Source organism: Protomyctophum parallelum (assembly GCF_964188405.1).
Source record: "Protomyctophum parallelum genome assembly, chromosome: 15".
NCBI classification, from domain to species: Eukaryota; Metazoa; Chordata; class Actinopteri; order Myctophiformes; family Myctophidae; genus Protomyctophum; species Protomyctophum parallelum.
Window position 1 is genome coordinate 50,993,376 of NC_139710.1, and position 19,699 is coordinate 51,013,074.

The 19,699-nt window shown below is 45.7% G+C and overlaps 1 protein-coding gene and 1 long non-coding RNA gene across 5 annotated transcripts in view; both read right to left on the minus strand.

Moving 5' to 3' along the window:
• Positions 1-330: 330 nt before the first annotated feature.
• On the minus strand, positions 331-3,993 carry LOC310871982. Its single transcript, XR_014570326.1, has 3 exons — positions 2,340-3,993; positions 609-2,126; positions 331-491 (listed from the first exon to the last, which is right to left on the minus strand). It is a non-coding gene; the product is annotated as an uncharacterized lncRNA (long non-coding RNA).
• A 782-nt stretch (positions 3,994-4,775) lies between these two features.
• Positions 4,776-19,699, minus strand: part of LOC310872089 (spindlin-1-like) — a 41,216-nt gene continuing 26,292 nt past the window's right edge. For 3 of the 4 annotated variants that reach the window (XM_083783794.1, XM_083783793.1, XM_083783796.1), the window contains 3 exons: positions 13,960-14,115; positions 6,765-6,998; positions 4,776-5,022 (listed from right to left, as the gene is read on the minus strand). In XM_083783794.1, the coding sequence (XP_083639920.1) occupies positions 4,823-5,022; positions 6,765-6,998; positions 13,960-14,115 (590 nt within the window). In that variant the 3' untranslated portion in view covers positions 4,776-4,822. The remainder of the gene's footprint in view (positions 5,023-6,764; positions 6,999-13,959; positions 14,116-19,699) is intronic. The other variant, XM_083783795.1, reaches the window with a different exon arrangement.

Below are 19,699 nucleotides of genomic sequence, written 5' to 3' on the forward strand. Positions count from 1 at the left end.
GAACGGTTGCCTAGGTGAACCAATCCCACTGCTACCGTGGTAACCAGCCGAGATGTCAGCAGTCCTGCATATGTCTGTATGTCATACTGTACATGTCTGTATGTCATACTGTACATGTCTGTATGTCATACTGTACATGTCTGTATGTCATACTGTATGTCTGGCACCAGAGCCTCTAATGTGGCCGATGGACTTTATTCAGTGGCATACTGTTACACAAAAATGATTGAAATGTTGAAGGAGGAAAAAAGAAAAGGACCATAACGGTGGTCTGTAATTTTTACCACTTTGACTTAGTGTTATTAATGATAACACACATTTGGACCTCAGTTTTTCTTTCTTCTTCTTCTTTCTAAAAGTTACATCATCACTGAGTATCAATGCATTAAATAAAACATTGATTATAAAAGTATAGCTAAACATAGAAAAGGGAATCTCAAATGGTCTAGGTGATTTATCAACTGTACAGACGTCAGCTGTCCTTGACTTGACTAAGAGTTTAATGACTATGGAGAAAAAAACGTGATGTCTAAAAACAAAGCCAGGAAAGCCAGAATGGTTTATCTTTACGTATAGAATATAAAGAATGACTATAGCTGTGAATACACAATGACATGTTTCGTCTCCGGTATGGTCCTTTAAACTATTAATAGTAACATGAAACCAAATCAGATGAGCTGTTCCTCTGTTGCAGTAATGCAGTGGAATAGTGTGCTATCTACAGTGTCTTCACGTTCAACAGTCTGTATAGAATGATGTAATGGCCGCCATCCAACAGAACTGAAAACAACAAGTTTAATCTCCAACGGAAACAACAAACAAAGCAGAGATGTTGTGAAAACTGGGCTCATTAAAAAAAAGGGCAATTCAGTCTTTAAGAACCAATGATTCGACGACAAACTCAGATTTGTCAATCAGCAATACAATAACAGCAAAAGAAATAATACAAAAATTGAAATCCCATGAGGGTAAAACGTGACTAAGTAGCAGAAATCTAGCATAACTGTTGTTAGCCGAGCTATGCTTCAAGATCAAAACACCTCCAACTGGTATTCTGGTTAGCGCATTATTCTTGGGGAGGTTCCACACTAGCCACCTACAGGAGTACAACAGGCTAATACAAGTAAATATTTATAATATATATATAATATATATATATATATACACACACATACATACATACACACACACATACACACACACACACACACACACACACACACACACACACACACACACACACACACGACAGGATGGGAGAGAGACAGTATATGTTATAAAAATCAATTTTTAACAAGAAACAATACAGTTAGATGCCAATAGAAAAATCAAAAGTAGACGGAAATAAAAGTTGTATAAAATGTGTCGACATGAACAATGAAGAAAGAAACGACCAAGAATTTAGCATAATTCTAAATAATAATAGAAGGGAAACAAACAGACGAACCGAAAGGCAGGCAGAGAAACAATAATAAGGCAAGTTTCCATTGACAATATGTTGCACACTTGATTTAAAACTTAATATATGGATCTTTGTCACAGCTCTTAAAAACAAACCAAAGAAAACTCACCCCATAAACAACGTATTCAATGAAAACCTGCCTGTTAGGCACTGTATGGATGATGGACAGGTGTGCGCCGACTGTGGAACAATACTTGGTGGTAGTAGAGCAGTTAACGTCAATAATTCTGTTTACAACTTCAACACGGTAGCCTTTTTTTAATCCGAGCTCCTCTGTATTTTTTTACTTCCAAAACAATTGACGATGCGATGCATATAACTGAAAAACATACGAGGGAAATTATTTGGAACCAATGCAGAATTAAGAGCTAATCTGTTTGGCTAATCATTTACCTGGCAGACAGCAGCCTTTTTTTCTGTACCAATGTATTTCCCCATATGGTAAAGAGCACTCGGTGAACGAAAAACATAACAGAAAAAGATTTAAAGATCAAGTCAAGATGTCTGTTTTTAAGGTCATCTGTGAGCGGGGTGAGCTGCTACAATGACTGTGTCATTCGGTAGAGAACAAAGTGGCGGGAGACAGTTTTAAGAATATACACAGACAGAAAATGAAACGAAAACAAAACATGAGTCTCTAACTCAATGTCCTCTGGTTCTTTAACTCAATGTCCTCTGGTTCTTTAACTCAATGTCCTCTGGTTCTTTAACTCAATGTCCTCTGGTTCTTTAACTCAATGTCCTCTGGTTCTTTAACTCAATGTCCTCTGGTTCTTTAACTCAATGTCCTCTGGTTCTTTAACTCAATGTCCTCTGGTTCTTTAACTCAATGTCCTCTGGTTCTTTAACTCAATGTCCTAACTCAATGGTTCTTTACACCACTCGTAGAAGGGAGAAAAAAAAAGCCAGTCAGACGTGTTTTAATTCCACAAGAGTCTCCGCCCCCACCATAAGACAACTCTTCTCATTGAAGCACGCTCAGTTAAACGCCATCCCGTTGGACATGTGCGGTAAGATCCTCAGTTAAACGCCATCCCGTTGGACATGTGCGGTAAGATCCTCAGTTAAACGCCATCCCGTTGGACATGTGCGGTAAGATCCTCAGCGATTAGACGAGTAATCCTTTGACGTACTTCCAGGTTCAAGTACTTGTCCATGTACAATGGAAGGGGGTGCGATCGATCGTAGCGGCTCCTTTCACACAAATAAATCCTCATACTGGCATTGTGGGAACGCAGGGCCATGGACTTGGCTGGCAGAGACGTGGGCTTTCGGTAAAGATGCCTTCCAGATTTCGATGTAGTACTACTATATGTTAAGGGCGGGGGGGTCATGGGTTCAAATCCCCAACCAGACGCACCTGCCCCTCCCCCTCCCCCAAAGGTTTCAAACGGTCTCAGCAGCTTTCAGGAGATGTGTCTCAATCAAGTTAGGATGTCTTGATTAAGTTGTTTTATTGTCTTAAGAGGGATTCACAGACCTACTACCCTGCATAAGGAGGGATTCACAGACCTACTACCCTGCATAAGGAGACAGGACAGACCTACTACCCTGCATAAGGAGACTATTCACAGACCTACTACCCTGCATAAGGAGACTATTCACAGACCTACTACCCTGCATAAGGAGACTAATGTTTCACTACAGGACAGCGTAGGATCTCAGGAAAGGTTTTGTGCCGGTCGTAGGGCTGCACGAATATGACGAACACGAGAATCCTGATTATTGTAATCCAGATCATTATGTTTGGTGGAAAAATATGATTTAACAATATCCTTAATGCCTTTGTTGCACATTGTGTTTAACTGTAGCATATCTTTGGTCAAATAGTATATGATTTGATTGTGCCTCAGAACATGATGGATATGGAGATGTGTGGGAGCTGTAGTTCTTTTCTTACTGGGCCTTATCTGGTCAAATGTGTTAAACCTTAGAAATGTCTCGCTCTACTATTTACTCTGACAATAAACAGTGAAGAGTCAGTACTGTGCTGATTTGTTTTTAACACATTTCTACAAATTTAGCCCAGCAATAAGACACGTGAAATGGTGAATTAGGGTCGTGTTCTCGCACCCCAAACTGAAAAATCACAAGTGTTAGTATTCGTAATGGAAGCCAAATGGGTGATCCTAGCTTGTTGTAGCATAGCCAGGCATATACAAGCAGGTATATATGCCTTGCTTGTTAGCTTGCAGCTGGAACATTATTTTCAATAATGAATGCTAGCCGTGTAAAGCATGTAATCCTTCTAAAGGAGTGAGCAAAGTGTAGCTACTTTTCTAGCCTTGGGGTTTTCTTTAAGAAGCAGGTCTTAACTAGTCTGGACCGGGTTTACATAACCTCCGTCTTCAGGCCTCAGTGCGTTTTGTCTGGATTCCAGTTAGTTTTCATCTCCTTTTTGTGTTTTCTTCTTCTTTTTTTCAACCGTATTTTAACGATGCTCTCATCTTCAGAGTAGGGCTTCAGGGAGAGGAGGGGGGACGGGGGGAGGGGGGTCTTAGGAGGTTTTGACCAGGTCATACACGTAGATGTGTTCATAGGGAGAGGAGGGGGACGGGGGGGACGGGGGTCTTAGGAGGTTTTGACCAGGTCATACACGTAGATGTGTTCATAGGGAGAGGAGGGGGACGGGGGGGACGGGGGTCTTAGGAGGTTTTGACCAGGTCATACACGTAGATGTGTTCATAGGGAGAGGAGGGGGGACGGGGGGGGGACGGGGGGGGGGGGGACGGGGGGGGGGGCGGGTCTTAGGAGGTTTTGACCAGGTCATACACGTAGATGTGTTCATAGGGAGAGGAGGGGGGACGGGGGGGGGTGGGTCTTAGGAGGTTTTGACCAGGTCATACACGTAGATGTGTTCATAGGGAGAGGAGGGGGACGGGGGGGGGGGTGGGTCTTAGGAGGTTTTGACCAGGTCATACACGTAGATGTGTTCATAGGGAGAGGGGGGACGGGGGGGGGGACGGGTGGGTCTTAGGAGGTTTTGACCAGGTCATACACGTAGATGTGTTCATAGGGAGAGGGGGGGACGGGGGGGGGACGGGTGGGTCTTAGGAGGTTTTGACCAGGTCATACACGTAGATGTGTTCATAGGGAGAGGAGGGGGACGGGGGGGGGTGGGTCTTAGGAGGTTTTGACCAGGTCATACACGTAGATGTGTTCATAGGGAGAGGAGGGGGACGGGGGGGGGGGCGGGTCTTAGGAGGTTTTGACCAGGTCATACACGTAGATGTGTTCATAGGGAGAGGAGGGGGGACGGGGGGGACGGGGGGGTGGGTCTTAGGAGGTTTTGACCAGGTCATACACGTAGATGTGTTCATAGGGAGAGGAGGGACGGGGGGGGGACGGGGGGGGTGGGTCTTAGGAGGTTTTGACCAGGTCATACACGTAGATGTGGAAGTCGTCGTCAAACTTGATGAAGTAGACGGAGGGCTTGGCCTCCACCTGGTGGATCACCATGCCGGAGCGCTTCCCGCCGTCCTCCTTGGCGTACTCCACCTGTTTCCCCACCAGGCTGTCCACCACCTCGCCGGGCTCTCGCTCCGTCGGCACACTGTCGTCTGGATAAGAGAGAGAGAGAGAGAGAGAGGGAGAGGGAGAGGGAGAGGGAGAGGGAGAGGGAGAGGGAGAGGGAGAGGGAGAGGGAGAGGGAGAGGGAGAGGGAGAGGGAGAGAGAGAGAGAGAGAGAGAGAGAGAGAGAGAGAGAGAGAGAGAGACAGACAGAGAGAGAGACAGAGAGAGAGAGGGAGAGGGAGAGGGAGAGAGAGAGAGAGAGGGAGGGAGTGAAATATCATATCAGCAGAGAAGGTGGTTTGTGTTTAAACCAGTGTTTAATATCATATCAGCAGAGAAGGTGGTTCGTGTTTAAACCAGTGTTTTCCAATCATTGGGCAGCCAGAGACTGAAAATGGGTCACGGACCCGTTTTTCTCTAATGGGTCGCCAGTAAATATATCCCTTTCTTTAAAATGTGCTTTTAGGTTTGAAAGGGTCATATAATCCCATGAGGGTTAGGGTTCACGAGGTGGCACGGCAGAAAACAAGTATTCATTTATTCATTCACTTCTACTACTACTACTACTATTACTAATAATAATAATTATTTCATTGTTTCAGAGACCACTGATTTCAATAGTAATACATTGGATGAATAAAAGGTTACAGAAAGCAAAATAATAAAATAATAAATAGATTAAGCCATTTAGACCCGAGGATGCATCTGTGTCTCCGTATAGCTTTAACCACTTTAAACTATTATTTAAAATAAGCCATTGAAAAATAGCAGATCTACAAGCTCATTGCGCGGTGCCGTGCTACAAGCTTGTAGTTCTGCTATTTTTGAAAAGTCGTGGAAACGTGTGCAAATCTTTGAATATATAGATTTGTGACACATTTTCACGATTTTTCAAAAATAGCAGATCTACAAGCTCGTAGCGCAGCAGCGCTGTGAGCTTGTAGATCTGCTATTTTTTCAACAGCTAAAGTATAACATGCTTAAAACACCAAAAGGGGTTCCCGTTCAGAATGGGTTAAGACCTCAAAGTCAAAGTCATACGATTTGTGACGCACGTTACCGCAGTGACATTTTATTCTCCGCATTTGACCCATCTCTTGGAGCGGTGAGCCGCCAGGCGATGGCGTGCTCGGGAGTCATTTGATTAGTTGAGGATAAGATTCGACAAAATGTCTTCCAAATCTTGAGTTTTCTGAAAAACCTACATTTCTTTATCAGTGGTGCTCACACTGTTTATATGTCAAGGACACCCAGGATGATATGTATTTGGCCGAGACCCCCATCTGAAAATATCTGAAGTAAAGATTTTAGTTAAAACCGTTTGCTGAATATATATTCTTTCATAATATATATTCAGAGCGTTTTTAACGCAAACCTTTGCTCCTGGGAACAACATATTTTCAGATGGGGGTCCGCGGCCAAATAAAGATAATAATGGAAAGGCTGAGAACGAACCACTGACATAGAAACAGAGGTTTTTCAGAAGACTGATTTAGAAGACTTTCTTTTTAGAATTTAGGTTAACCCATTCTGACCGGGAACCCATTTTGGTGTTGGCATCATGTTATGCTCTAGCTATTGAAAAATAGCAGACCTACAAGCTCGTAGCGCGCCACTCGATCTGCTATTTTTGAAAAATCGAAGAAAGACTGACATTTTTAGAATCTGATCTCAGGTCAGCTTCGGGTTAATCAGACCAGTGTGTTGTCGTCCAGTGGAAACCTCGTATGAATCTGATCTCAGGTCAGAATTTAGGTTAATGGGCTAAAGCAGTAAAAGTAAGTCGTACTGGAGTCAGGCATGATGCGAAGGTCTCCCTCCTTGTAGTCGTCCAGGAGCTGGTACATGTAGAGCACGGGGTCCTTCTCGTAGGTGATGTAGAACCAGGCGGTCATGATGGGCGCTCTGGCCAACACCATCCCCCTCCACTCCTCCTTGGGGCCCTCCTCCGTCTCGAACATGTGCTCCACCGCCTTGCCGATCATCGTCTCCGCCAGCATCGAGTCGCTGACGCGAGCCGGCGCTGCGGATCGACAGAAGAGCAGAGAGAGATCAACATTTCAACAATGGACACCTCCAGATCCCAGATCATCCACATCCTCCACTCTGTCACGCAAAGAACTACAGACCTATTCATCCATCCACATCCTCCACTCTGTCACGCAAAGAACTACAGACCTATTCATCCATCCACATCCTCCACTCTGTCACGCAAAGGACTACAGACCTATTCATCCATCCACATCCTCCACTCTGTCACGCAAAGGACTACAGACCTATTCATCCATCCACATCCTCCACTCTGTCACACAAGAACTACAGACCTATTCATCCATCCACATCCCCCACTCTGTCACACAAGAACTACAGACCTATTCATCCATCCACATCCTCCACTCTGTCACGCAAGAACTACAGACCTATTCATCCATCCACATCCTCCACTCTGTCACACAAGAACTACAGACCTATTCATCCATCCACATCCTCCACTCTGTCACGCAAGAACTACAGACCTATTCATCCATCCACATCCTCCACTCTGTCACACAAGAACTACAGACCTATTCATCCATCCACATCCTCCACTCTGTCACGCAAGAACTACAGACCTATTCATCCATCCACATCCTCCACTCTGTCACGCAAAGAACTACAGACCTATTCATCCATCCACATCCTCCACTCTGTCACGCAAAGAACTACAGACCTATTCATCCATCCACATCCTCCACTCTGTCACGCAAGAACTACAGACCTATTCATCCATCCACATCCTCCACTCTGTCACACAAAGAACTACAGACCTATTCATCCATCCACATCCCCCACTCTGTCACACAAGAACTACAGACCTATTCATCCATCCACATCCCCCACTCTGTCACGCAAGAACTACAGACCTATTCATCCATCCACATCCTCCACTCTGTCACGCAAGAACTACAGACCTATTCATCCATCCACATCCTCCACTCTGTCACACAAAGAACTACAGACCTATTCATCCATCCACATCCTCCACTCTGTCACGCAAGAACTACAGACCTATTCATCCATCCACATCCCCCACTCTGTCACGCAAAGAACTACAGACCTATTCATCCATCCACATCCCCCACTCTGTCACGCAAAGAACTACAGACCTATTCATCCATCCACATCCTCCACTCTGTCACGCAAGAACTACAGACCTATTCATCCATCCACATCCCCCACTCTGTCACACAAGAACTACAGACCTATTCATCCATCCACATCCTCCACTCTGTCACGCAAGAACTACAGACCTATTCATCCATCCACATCCTCCACTCTGTCACACAAGAACTACAGACCTATTCATCCATCCACATCCTCCACTCTGTCACGCAAGAACTACAGACCTATTCATCCATCCACATCCTCCACTCTGTCACGCAAGAACTACAGACCTATTCATCCATCCACATCCTCCACTCTGTCACGCAAAGAACTACAGACCTATTCATCCATCCACATCCTCCACTCTGTCACGCAAAGGACTACAGACCTATTCATCCATCCACATCCTCCACTCTGTCACACAAGAACTACAGACCTATTCATCCATCCACATCCTCCACTCTGTCACACAAAGAACTACAGACCTATTCATCCATCCACATCCTCCACTCTGTCACGCAAGAACTACAGACCTATTCATCCATCCACATCCTCCACTCTGTCACACAAAGAACTACAGACCTATTCATCCATCCACATCCTCCACTCTGTCACGCAAGAACTACAGACCTATTCATCCATCCACATCCTCCACTCTGTCACACAAGAACTACAGACCTATTCATCCATCCACATCCTCCACTCTGTCACACAAAGAACTACAGACCTATTCATCCATCCACATCCTCCACTCTGTCACGCAAGAACTACAGACCTGTGATTCATCCATCCACATCCTCCACTCTGTCACGCAAGAACTACAGACCTATTCATCCATCCATCCACATCCTCCACTCTGTCACACAAGAACTACAGACCTATTCATCCATCCACATCCTCCACTCTGTCACACAAAGAACTACAGACCTATTCATCCATCCACATCCTCCACTCTGTCACGCAAGAACTACAGACATGTTCATCCATCCACATCTCCCACTCTGTCACACAAGAACTACAGACCTATTCATCCATCCACATCCTCCACTCTGTCACACAAGAACTACAGACCTATTCATCCACATCCCCCACTCTGTCACACAAGAACTACAGACCTATTCATCCATCCACATCCTCCACTCTGTCACGCAAAGAACTACAGACCTATTCATCCATCCACATCCTCCACTCTGTCACGCAAGAACTACAGACCTATTCATCCATCCACATCCTCCACTCTGTCACGCAAGAACTACAGACCTATTCATCCATCCACATCCTCCACTCTGTCACACAAGAACTACAGACCTATTCATCCATCCACATCCTCCACTCTGTCACGCAAGAACTACAGACCTATTCATCCATCCACATCCTCCACTCTGTCACACAAGAACTACAGACCTATTCATCCATCCACATCCTCCACTCTGTCACACAAGAACTACAGACCTATTCATCCATCCACATCCTCCACTCTGTCACACAAGAACTACAGACCTATTCATCCATCCACATCCCCCACTCTGTCACACAAGAACTACAGACCAGAATGTAATAATTACAACGCACGCATATCTATTTTTAAAACCTATTTTTAAAGTTGAAGGGTTTAATATATACGTAATGCTCGGATCCTCACGTGTAATTTCGGGTAACTGCATTTCAGACGATTCGAGCCTGCCCGAGGGACAAGTCAATATTTTAACCCGAGGGGACAAGTCAATATTTTAACCCGAGGGGACAAGTCAATATTTTAACCCGAGGGGACAAGTCAATATTTTAACCCGAGGGGACAAGTCAATATTTTGGGCCTGAACTATATATGGCCCAAAATATTGGGTGCTGACAGGCATTCAAAAGGAACTCAAATTAGATGTTAACGTCCTGTAAGTAGACTTAGAAATAAAACTTGACTAATCATTGACTAATCATCTTTTTTTTTTTTTTTTTTTTTTTTGCGGCTTACGCCTTTTATTGATTTTTTAAGGGACAGACAGTAGGCTGACAGGAAACGGGAGAGAGATGGGGGGATGACATGCGGTAAAGGCCGTGTCGGGTTCGGGAGTCGAACCCGCGGCACACCGCGACTGGATCACCAGTCCGGTGCCCAGACCGTTACGCTACGGCCTGGGCCGACTAATCATCATTGACTAATCATTACAAGTGGCTCTTACTGTATTTTGATGAGGCAGTTTCTGCACAGGAAGTCTGTTTCACTTGTAAACAAGCTACGATGGATGAGCTGTTATAGTGCTAGTCGCTAGACCACGTTAGCGACCACATTTACAATATGAAAACTGTCACTTAAACATAATATATATAGCATACACACACACACACACACACACACACAGGAGGTATATGAGGGTTATGGCAAAATCACTATAATGGGTCCCAGTGCCAGAAACGTTAAGACGAGTTGGATCCAATTATGCACTGATTGCCATGGACGATAAGACGAGGTTTCTTTAGTTGATGACATGCACATTACATGCATAATATAATTACATTTTCTTTAGTTGATGACATGCACATTACATGCAGAATATAATTACATTTTCTTTAGTTGATGACATGCACATTACATGCAGAATATAATTACATTTAGTTGATGACATGCACATTACATGCAGAATATAATTAAATTTTCTTTAGTTGATGACATGCACATTACATGCAGAATATAATTACATTTTCTTTTTTTGGGCGAATTGGCAACCATAGCCTAAACTGGTGACCACCAGGTGGCGCTGATCAGTTATTTAGTTATTAAAACATTTATTTTTGTGCATTATTGCACATAGCCAAAATCTAAATGCATTAGGCCCACATTCCTTTCAGATTAGGTTGAGAGCGACACACACACACGCACACGCACACACACACACACACACACACACACACACACACACACACACACACACACACACACACACACACACACACACACACAGAGCCGGATTAACCCTGCTGAGGCCCCCCGGGCTGGACCAAATTTGAGGGCCCCCCTTGGGGCGCGCAGCGTAGCCCCGCATATTGTGATTCTTTTTGGGCTATTTTGTTTTCATTTTGGGGTACCCAGGCCCAGTGTTCCCTCTAAAAAAATTCGGTCTGAGCAAACACTCAAACCTCCTGAGCAGACATCAGCATTGGGTCTGAGCAGACACTCAAACCTCCTGAGCAGACATCAGCATTGGGTCTGAGCAGACACTCAAACCTCCTGAGCAGACATCAGCATTGGGTCTGAGCAGACACTCAAACCTCCTGAGCAGACATCAGCATTGGGTCTGAGCAAACACTCAAACCTCCTGAGCAGACACCAGCATTGGGTCTGAGCAGACACTCAAACCTCCTGAGCAGACATCAGCAAAGTACTGAGCAATCATACATCACCTTGACACCAACTATCCAAACGTTAGATAATGCGAAATGAGCGCCCCTCACTTCACACAGGTGTGATTTTTTTCTTTTTCCAAATGGATTTTGGTATACGAGTGAATCAATGAATAGTTACATAAGCAAGTTACAACATTTTTATTTTATATCAAGGTGGAAGGCTAGCAATTTTAGGAATATTCAGTTAGTCTACATATCAGTGGTTCTCAACCTTTTCAGGCTGTGGTCCCCCACAGTAATCATTTGAACTGGGGACCCCCCCACCCAGACAAGCAACAGAATGGTTCCACAGATAAATATTGTGAAAATAGCCAATCTACAAAGTACAAACTCGTTGTGAACTTGTAGATCGGCTATTTGCACAATTGTTGGCTCTTTTATTATTTAATAATCTGGCCAATGTTTGACCAGTTTTTATAGCATGCATGGTTTGCTGATTACTCTTTTAGAGCCTTTGAGGTATTATAGAAGTCTTAAAAGTCCTTAAATTGTCACTTTCTGTCATCTAGGGACCCACAGGTTGAGAACGACTGATATATGAATACTCAATTGTGCATTACATGGGGGGCATGAGAAAATGTAAAAACTTTATTGGGACACACACACACACACACACACACACACACACAGACAGACACACACTAAAACGAGTTTTTTTGGTGTGTCTTTGAACTCCTAGTTTCTCAGATTGTCGAACGTCAGCAGCCCCTTACTACGCCAGCTATGGGCTATTATTATCAGTAGCTCTACATAGCAGAGGGATTGATTGATTGAAGAAAGATGTATTAACAGATTGGATAATTACAAAGAGGTTCCATATGGGACTAGACAGCTAGAGATTAATGTTAGCTTCCACGTGTTGTTTCATTCACAAGTGAACCGGACTGGAGGCTTGTTGTGCTGTAGTGATAACCACGTTAGCTAACCAGCTAATGCGACGCTAACGTTAGTTCCCCTCTCGTTGTTGTTTTTTATCCGTTCGCGTTTTAAATCTAAATGTCCCATCAACGCACGGGTCCAAGGCGCAACGCCATCTTATCTGGTTCTTGGGGTTTCATTAACACAGACTGCACTGCTGCAGCACTGCTGCCTGCTCTGCTGTCTCCAGACTCTCCACCTCTATCTACGGAACTCGCCGCGCAGACGGCGCAGTCATACACAGGAGGAGAGGAGAGGAAACCAAAGAGTCAAAAAAGGAGGGGAGGAGACCTGTCTGTCGCCTCGCCTGTGTAATCTAAATAAACTGTAAAGTAAATAGAAATAAAGTTTCACACATTTCACTTGAATTGGATTTCAATACAATTTTTTTTTTTTTTTAATATATATATTTTTTCTTTAATATTGTTCGGGCCCCCCCTAGCTGTGGCCCCCCGGGCTTCAGCCCACCCTAGCCCAATGGTTAATTCGGCTCTGCTGACACACACACACACAGCTGGTGTTAATTACCTGGCTTGCACCGTTTTTTTTTTTTTTTTTTTTTTTGCGGCTTACGCCTTTTATTGATTTTTTTTGAAGGGACAGACAGTAGGCTGACAGGAAACGGGAGAGAGATGGGGGGATGACATGCAGTAAAGGCCGTGTCGGGTCCGGGAGTCGAACCCGCGGCACACTGCGACTGGATTACCAGTCCGGTGCCCAGACCGTTACGCTACGGCCTGGGCGCTTGCACCGTATTTTGACGTTTGTTTTAAATAACACTATAAACCGTCCACCATTACCCTTTTCACGCACCACAGTTTGGGAAAGCCTGCAGTCTAGTCCATAACTCCATATATGGAGCTGGCCTGTTCTGACATCACAATACTCCATATTTGGGCATGCCTGACACAGACCTCCGTAAGCTGGCCTGTTCTGACATCAGTACCAGAAACTAAAGTGTAATTTGGCATGCCTGACACAGTTCTAGTAGTTATAAATAATAGAGACGACACCAGAACTCCCATCCACTTGCATGGAGTTTCTCACGCAGCGCATGAGGCGTTTTCACCCCTTCTTCCAGGTTGGAAAAGTGGCGGGCGGAGCTCAGACGGGCCCCGTCTACGTCATGGAATTGTATCCAATTCAACAGAGCTCTCATGAACACCCCGGGGGCCCAAAGCATGAAGGAGCAGCGCGAGTGGTGCGTCACATACGCATGGTGACGTACTGTAGCCGGGGGGCCCCGCCGCTCCATGGTGACGTACTGTAGACGGGGGGCCCGCCGCTCCATGGTGACGTACTGTAGCCGGGGGGCCCCGCCGCTCCATGGTGACGTACTGTAGCCGGGGGGCCCCACCGCTCCATGGTGACGTACTGTAGACGGAGAGTGCCCCGCCGCTCCAGCTGCAGTACCTACTTTCAACCACCATGTCCATTCCGCTTCAGCGTTTCCTCTCGGTGACGTCTCAGTTTATTTATAACTCTGTGACTCGGTAATTAGCTCGCCATGTGGACATTCTTACCCACTCTGTCAGGCAGAACCTCCAGGCCTATCACCCTCTCGTCGCTGTACAGCTCCAGGCCGTAGATGCAGTCGAAGCCATCGTATTTGATCAGGTAGAGCGATGGATTGACAGGCACCTGGTCCAACACCGTGCCCTTCCACTGCGACGACTTACCTACACAGACAGACAGAACAGACAGACAGACATCAGGACAGGACAGAACAGTCATTCAGAGTCAGGACAGGACAGAACAGTCTCGTGTAGCCAGACAACCATTCATCTATTTTTTGATTTCCATTTCTGCTAAGTAGCAAGCTATATATGCTTAAATTATTTAGTTATTATTTACATTAGGACGGATTTGCAAGACTGTAAAGAAGAAGAGGAAACGGAAGCGGGGAGGAGCTAGGTGTCATGGCCGCTTTAGGCCTGGCTGTACACCGACTGTATGGTGGAGGAAGCATTTGAAAGTCCACAGTCGGGCTCGCGAGAGCGAGACTAGGACAGACCAACGGACAGGAATAGAAAAAGTATATAGAATAGCAATAATATAGCATGAATTCCACTTGAACGTTAGTCATGTCCAATCCCTTTAACCCATTCTGACCTGAGATCAGATTCTAAAAATGTCTATTACATCCTGACAGTTTCATTATTAACCCATTCTGACCTGAGATCAGATTCTAAAAGTGTCTTTGATTTAAAAAAAATAGCAGACCTACAAGCTCGTATCGCGCCACTCGGTGGCGCGATATGAGCTTGTAGATCTGCTATTTTTCAATAGCTAAAGCTTAACATGATGCCGACACCAAAATGTGGGTGCCCGGTCAGAATGGGTTAATGTCAGCCTTGTTACAGTAGCTGAGCCTGGCTACGTTTGTTAATCTACCAGTGGCTTGTTTGTAATGTCTGGTCCCATGACTCCCGTTCATGCTGTTCTCTGACATCCAGTGGTGCTTTTTAACCCATTCTGAACGGGCACCCATTTTGGTGTCGGCATCATGTTATGCTTTAGCTATTGAAAAATAGCAGACCTACAAGCTCATATCGCGCCACCGAGTGGCGCGATATGAGCTTGTAGGTCTGCTATTTTTGAAAAATTGTGAAAATGTGCCTCAAATTTGGAATATATTTTTTCAGAACAAACGTTTTTAACTCAAATCTTTGCTTCTGGGGAGGGTCCCTGGAACAACATATTTTCAGATGGGGGTCGGTGGCCAATTACATATCATTTTTGGGGTCCTTGACATGAAATATTGAGTGATATAGGCCTAGAAACATAGGTATTTCAGAAAACTGTCAGGATTTAGAAGGCTTTTTTTTATTTCGATGTCAGGCCTAAATGGGTTAACCCATTCTGACCTGAGATCAGATTCATACGAGGTTTCCACTGGACACACACTGGTCTGATTAAACCCATTCTGACCTGAGATCAGATTCTAAAAATGTCAGTCGCTCTTCGATTTTTCAATAGCTAAAGCATAACATGATGCTAACACCAAAATGGGTGCCCGTTCAGAATGGGTTAACAGGACAGGACGGGACAAGAGACTTGGCTCAGACCAGTATTACGAAAAAAAATATTTTCTAAGGAATGCCTTGATTTTTTTAGATCATGAAAAGAAAGGTAGGATTAACCCATTTTGGGGGCGGGAACCCCTTTTGGGGTTAGCATTATGTTATGCTTTAGCTATTGAAAAATAGCAGATCTACAAGCTCGTAGCGCGCCACCGAGTGGCGCGCTACGAGCTTGTAGGTCTGCTATTTTAGAAAAATCAAAGAACGACTGACATAGAAACACAGCTTTTTCAGAAAAAGGTCAGGATGTAGAAGACATTTTTAGAATCTGATCTCAGGTCAAAATGGGTTCATAGAAAAATGAAAATGGACACTGATAAGATTAGGCTATTCTGACTATGGCTTGTGAAGTGGCGAGTTTGAGCTTTCATTCACTCCCTGGTTAGACCAAGGCATTCTACTGAATGAGACCAGATGGAGGTTAGGTTTCACATCTGATGTGAAGGGCCTTTAAGTAGCCAACCAACAACCTAATCTGCATGCTGCGCTAGTCGCTAGACTCGCTACTACATGTACGGTATAACCTACCGTACATGTAGCAGTGGGACAGTAGTGTAGGAACTAGGGATGCACCGATCCGGCTTTTTGGCATTCGATACCGATTTCGATACATGGGGGTCCAGTATCTGCCGATACAGAGTACCGATCCGATACCCCCCACAAAGAAACGTAATAACCTATTAAGCTGTATGCCTCACTGTGTGGAGTCTGGAATCATTATTTTGTGTAAGGCAACATCAAGGCTTGACTTAAACATTACTTTCCCAACTTTGTAAAACAAAATGTAACAAACACAGATATAAATGCACTGAATTATTTATTAAATAACTGTGCAACAATTAGACCAGGTTAATGTGTGCGCAGGCTAGCCTGGCTGCATTCCACATGTTATACTGTCAATACTACACTGCTGTGTCACAGAGGAGGTAGAGTGGTTTTCATACTGTAATTACACATAATTATCGGATCGGATTGGATAATGGATCGGCCACCGATCCGATACCTGATCTAGAATTTTAGCCTGGATCGGCGCCGATCTCCGATACGAGTATCGGATCGGTGCATCCCTAGTAGGAACTCGGTCTCGTGGGCATGCAGGTGTGTACAAGTGTGTCATACGAAAATAGCCGAACTACAAACTCACAACACATTGCGTCACGCAATAGTTTAGTTTTTTGTATTCACAATACAAAAAAAGTATTGAGTATTTTATTTAAATCAATTATATTTTCATAACATAATATCTTTTTTTCATATTCTACAGTAATGCTTGCTAGCATAAGATCTGTAAAAATGTATTATTGCGAACGCAGTGAGCCACTTACTATGACAGCAAGGGCTGAATGTCTGTCTGTGTGTGTGTCTGTGTGTGTGTCTGTCCCACTGTTACACCACCCGCCCGCCACCAGAGGGCGCAGCTGTAGCACACACACACACACACAGGGCGCAGCTGTAGCACACACACACACACGCACACGCACGCACACACACACACACACGCACACACAAGCTGCGTTCGCTTCACGCGTTTGCGCGTCTTACTTGTAAATATTAATATATATATTATAAATATCTTATACCCAATGTCATGCCTTTGTTTTTTCTCTGCTTGATTACGGCAATGCACTTTTTTCAGGACTGCCTAAGAAAACAACTGACAGATTACAACTTGTCCAAAATGCAGCAGCCAGAGTTTTAACTAGAACTAAGATGAGAGAACATATTACTCCAGTTTTGGCTTCACTGCACTGGCTTCCGGTTGTTTTTAGGATTGATTTTAAAATTCAAATTTTTTACTTGTGTATAAAGCTCTCAATGGTCTCGCACCTTCCTACCTACATGACTGCCTGCCTAAATATGTCCCAAACCGCCCGCTAAGGTCTTCCACTGCTGGCCTGCTCGCTTTGCCTAAAAAAATGGCAACAAAAAAATACGGGGAAGCAGCTTTTTGCTTCTACGGGCCATCGGCATGGAACAAGCTCCCTCTGTACCTTCGTCAGGCAGACTCTGTAGACATTTTTAAAGCTCAGCTCAAGACCCACTTCTACAACATTGCTTTTAATTGATCTTTTATTTTTTGTTATTCATGTCCTCACTGTATTGCATTACTGCTTGTTTTTGAATGTCGTTGCCTTGCTTTTCTTTTTTTTCTCTCCATTGCTCTGTAAAGCACTTTGAGCTGCATTTCATGTCATGAAAGGTGCTATACAAATAAAGTTTTATTATTATTGCACACTAATGATAATACCAAACAAACCTCACATTGTTACGTTGTTATTAGGCAGAACAACCTACATACGGTTCTGCTTTGGTTGAACAAGCCAGAGAGCTTGATACCATTTATGTACTGTACATTACTGTATGCAGTAATGTACCATTTCCCCCCCTCCAAGTGCTGCCCTGATAAATCCAACTGTCATTTCCACACTGAAAATCTGGGTACAAATTAAAACAGAAATTGAAATATACTTCACTTTCAATATCAGTATTCACTGGAGGAGAGCCCACCGGGAGGACAATGCTGACTGGTGCCTTCGTCCACCCTACCCAATGCTGACTGCTGCCCTCATCCACCCTACCCAATGCTGACTGCTGCCTTCGTCCACCCTACCCAATGCTGACTGGTGTCTTCGTCCACCCTACCCAATGCTGACTGGTGCCTTCGTCCACCCTACCCAATGCTGACTGCTGCCCTCATCCACCCTACCCAATGCTGACTGGTGTCTTCGTCCACCCTACCCAATGCTGACTGCTGCCTTCGTCCACCCTACCCAATGCTGACTGGTGTCTTCGTCCACCCTACCCAATGCTGACTGGTGTCTTCGTCCACCCTACCCAATGCTGACTGCTGCCCTCATCCACCCTACCCAATGCTGACTGGTGCCTTATTCCACCCTACCCAATGCTGACTGCTGCCTTCGTCCACCCTACCCAATGCTGACTGGTGCCTTCGTCCACCCTACCCAATGCTGACTGGTGTCCTCGTCCACCCTACCCAATGCTGACTGGTGCCTTCGTCCACCCTACCCAATGCTGACTGGTGTCCTCGTCCACCCTACCCAATGCTGACTGGTGCCTTCGTCCACCCTACCCAATGCTGACTGGTGCCTTCGTCCACCCTACCCAATGCTGACTGGTGCCTTCGTCCACCCTACCCAATGCTGACTGCTGCCTTCGTCCACCCTACCCAATGCTGACTGGTGCCTTCGTCCACCCTACCCAATGCTGACTGGTGTCCTCGTCCACCCTACCCAATGCTGACTGGTGCCTTCGTCCACCCTACCCAATGCTGACTGGTGCCCTCGTCCACCCTACCCAATGCTGACTGGTGCCCTCGTCCACCCTACCCAATGCTGACTGGTGCCCTCGTCCACCCTACCCAATGCTGACTGGTGCCCTCGTCCACCCTACCCAATGCTGACTGGTGCCTTCGTCCACCCTACCCAATGCTGACTGGTGCCCTCGTCCACCCTACCCAATGCTGACTGCTGCCTTCGTCCACCCTACCCAATGCTGACTGCTGCCTTCGTCCACCCTACCCAATGCTGACTGGTGCCTTCGTCCACCCTACCCAATGCTGACTGGTGCCTTCGTCCACCCTACCCAATGCTGACTGCTGCCTTCGTCCACCCTACCCAATGCTGACTGGTGCCTTCGTCCACCCTACCCAATGCTGACTGGTGCCTTCGTCCACCCTACCCAATGCTGACTGGTGCCCTCGTCCACCCTACCCAATGCTGACTGGTGCCTTCGTCCACCCTACCCAATGCTGACTGCTGCCTTCGTCCACCCTACCCAATGCTGACTGCTGCCCTCGTCCACCCTACCCAATGCTGACTGGTGCCCTCGTCCACCCTACCCAATGCTGACTGGTGTCCTCGTCCACCCTACCCAATGCTGACTGGTGTCCTCGTCCACCCTACCCAATGCTGACTGGTGCCTTCGTCCACCCTACCCAATGCTGACTGGTGCCCTCGTCCACCCTACCCAATGCTGACTGGTGCCCTCGTCCACCAGACCCAATGCTGACTGGTGCCCTCGTCCACCCTACCCAATGCTGACTGGTGTCCTCGTCCACCCTACCCAATGCTGACTGGTGTCCTCGTCCACCCTACCCAATGCTGACTGGTGCCTTCGTCCACCCTACCCAATGCTGACTGGTGCCCTCGTCCACCCTACC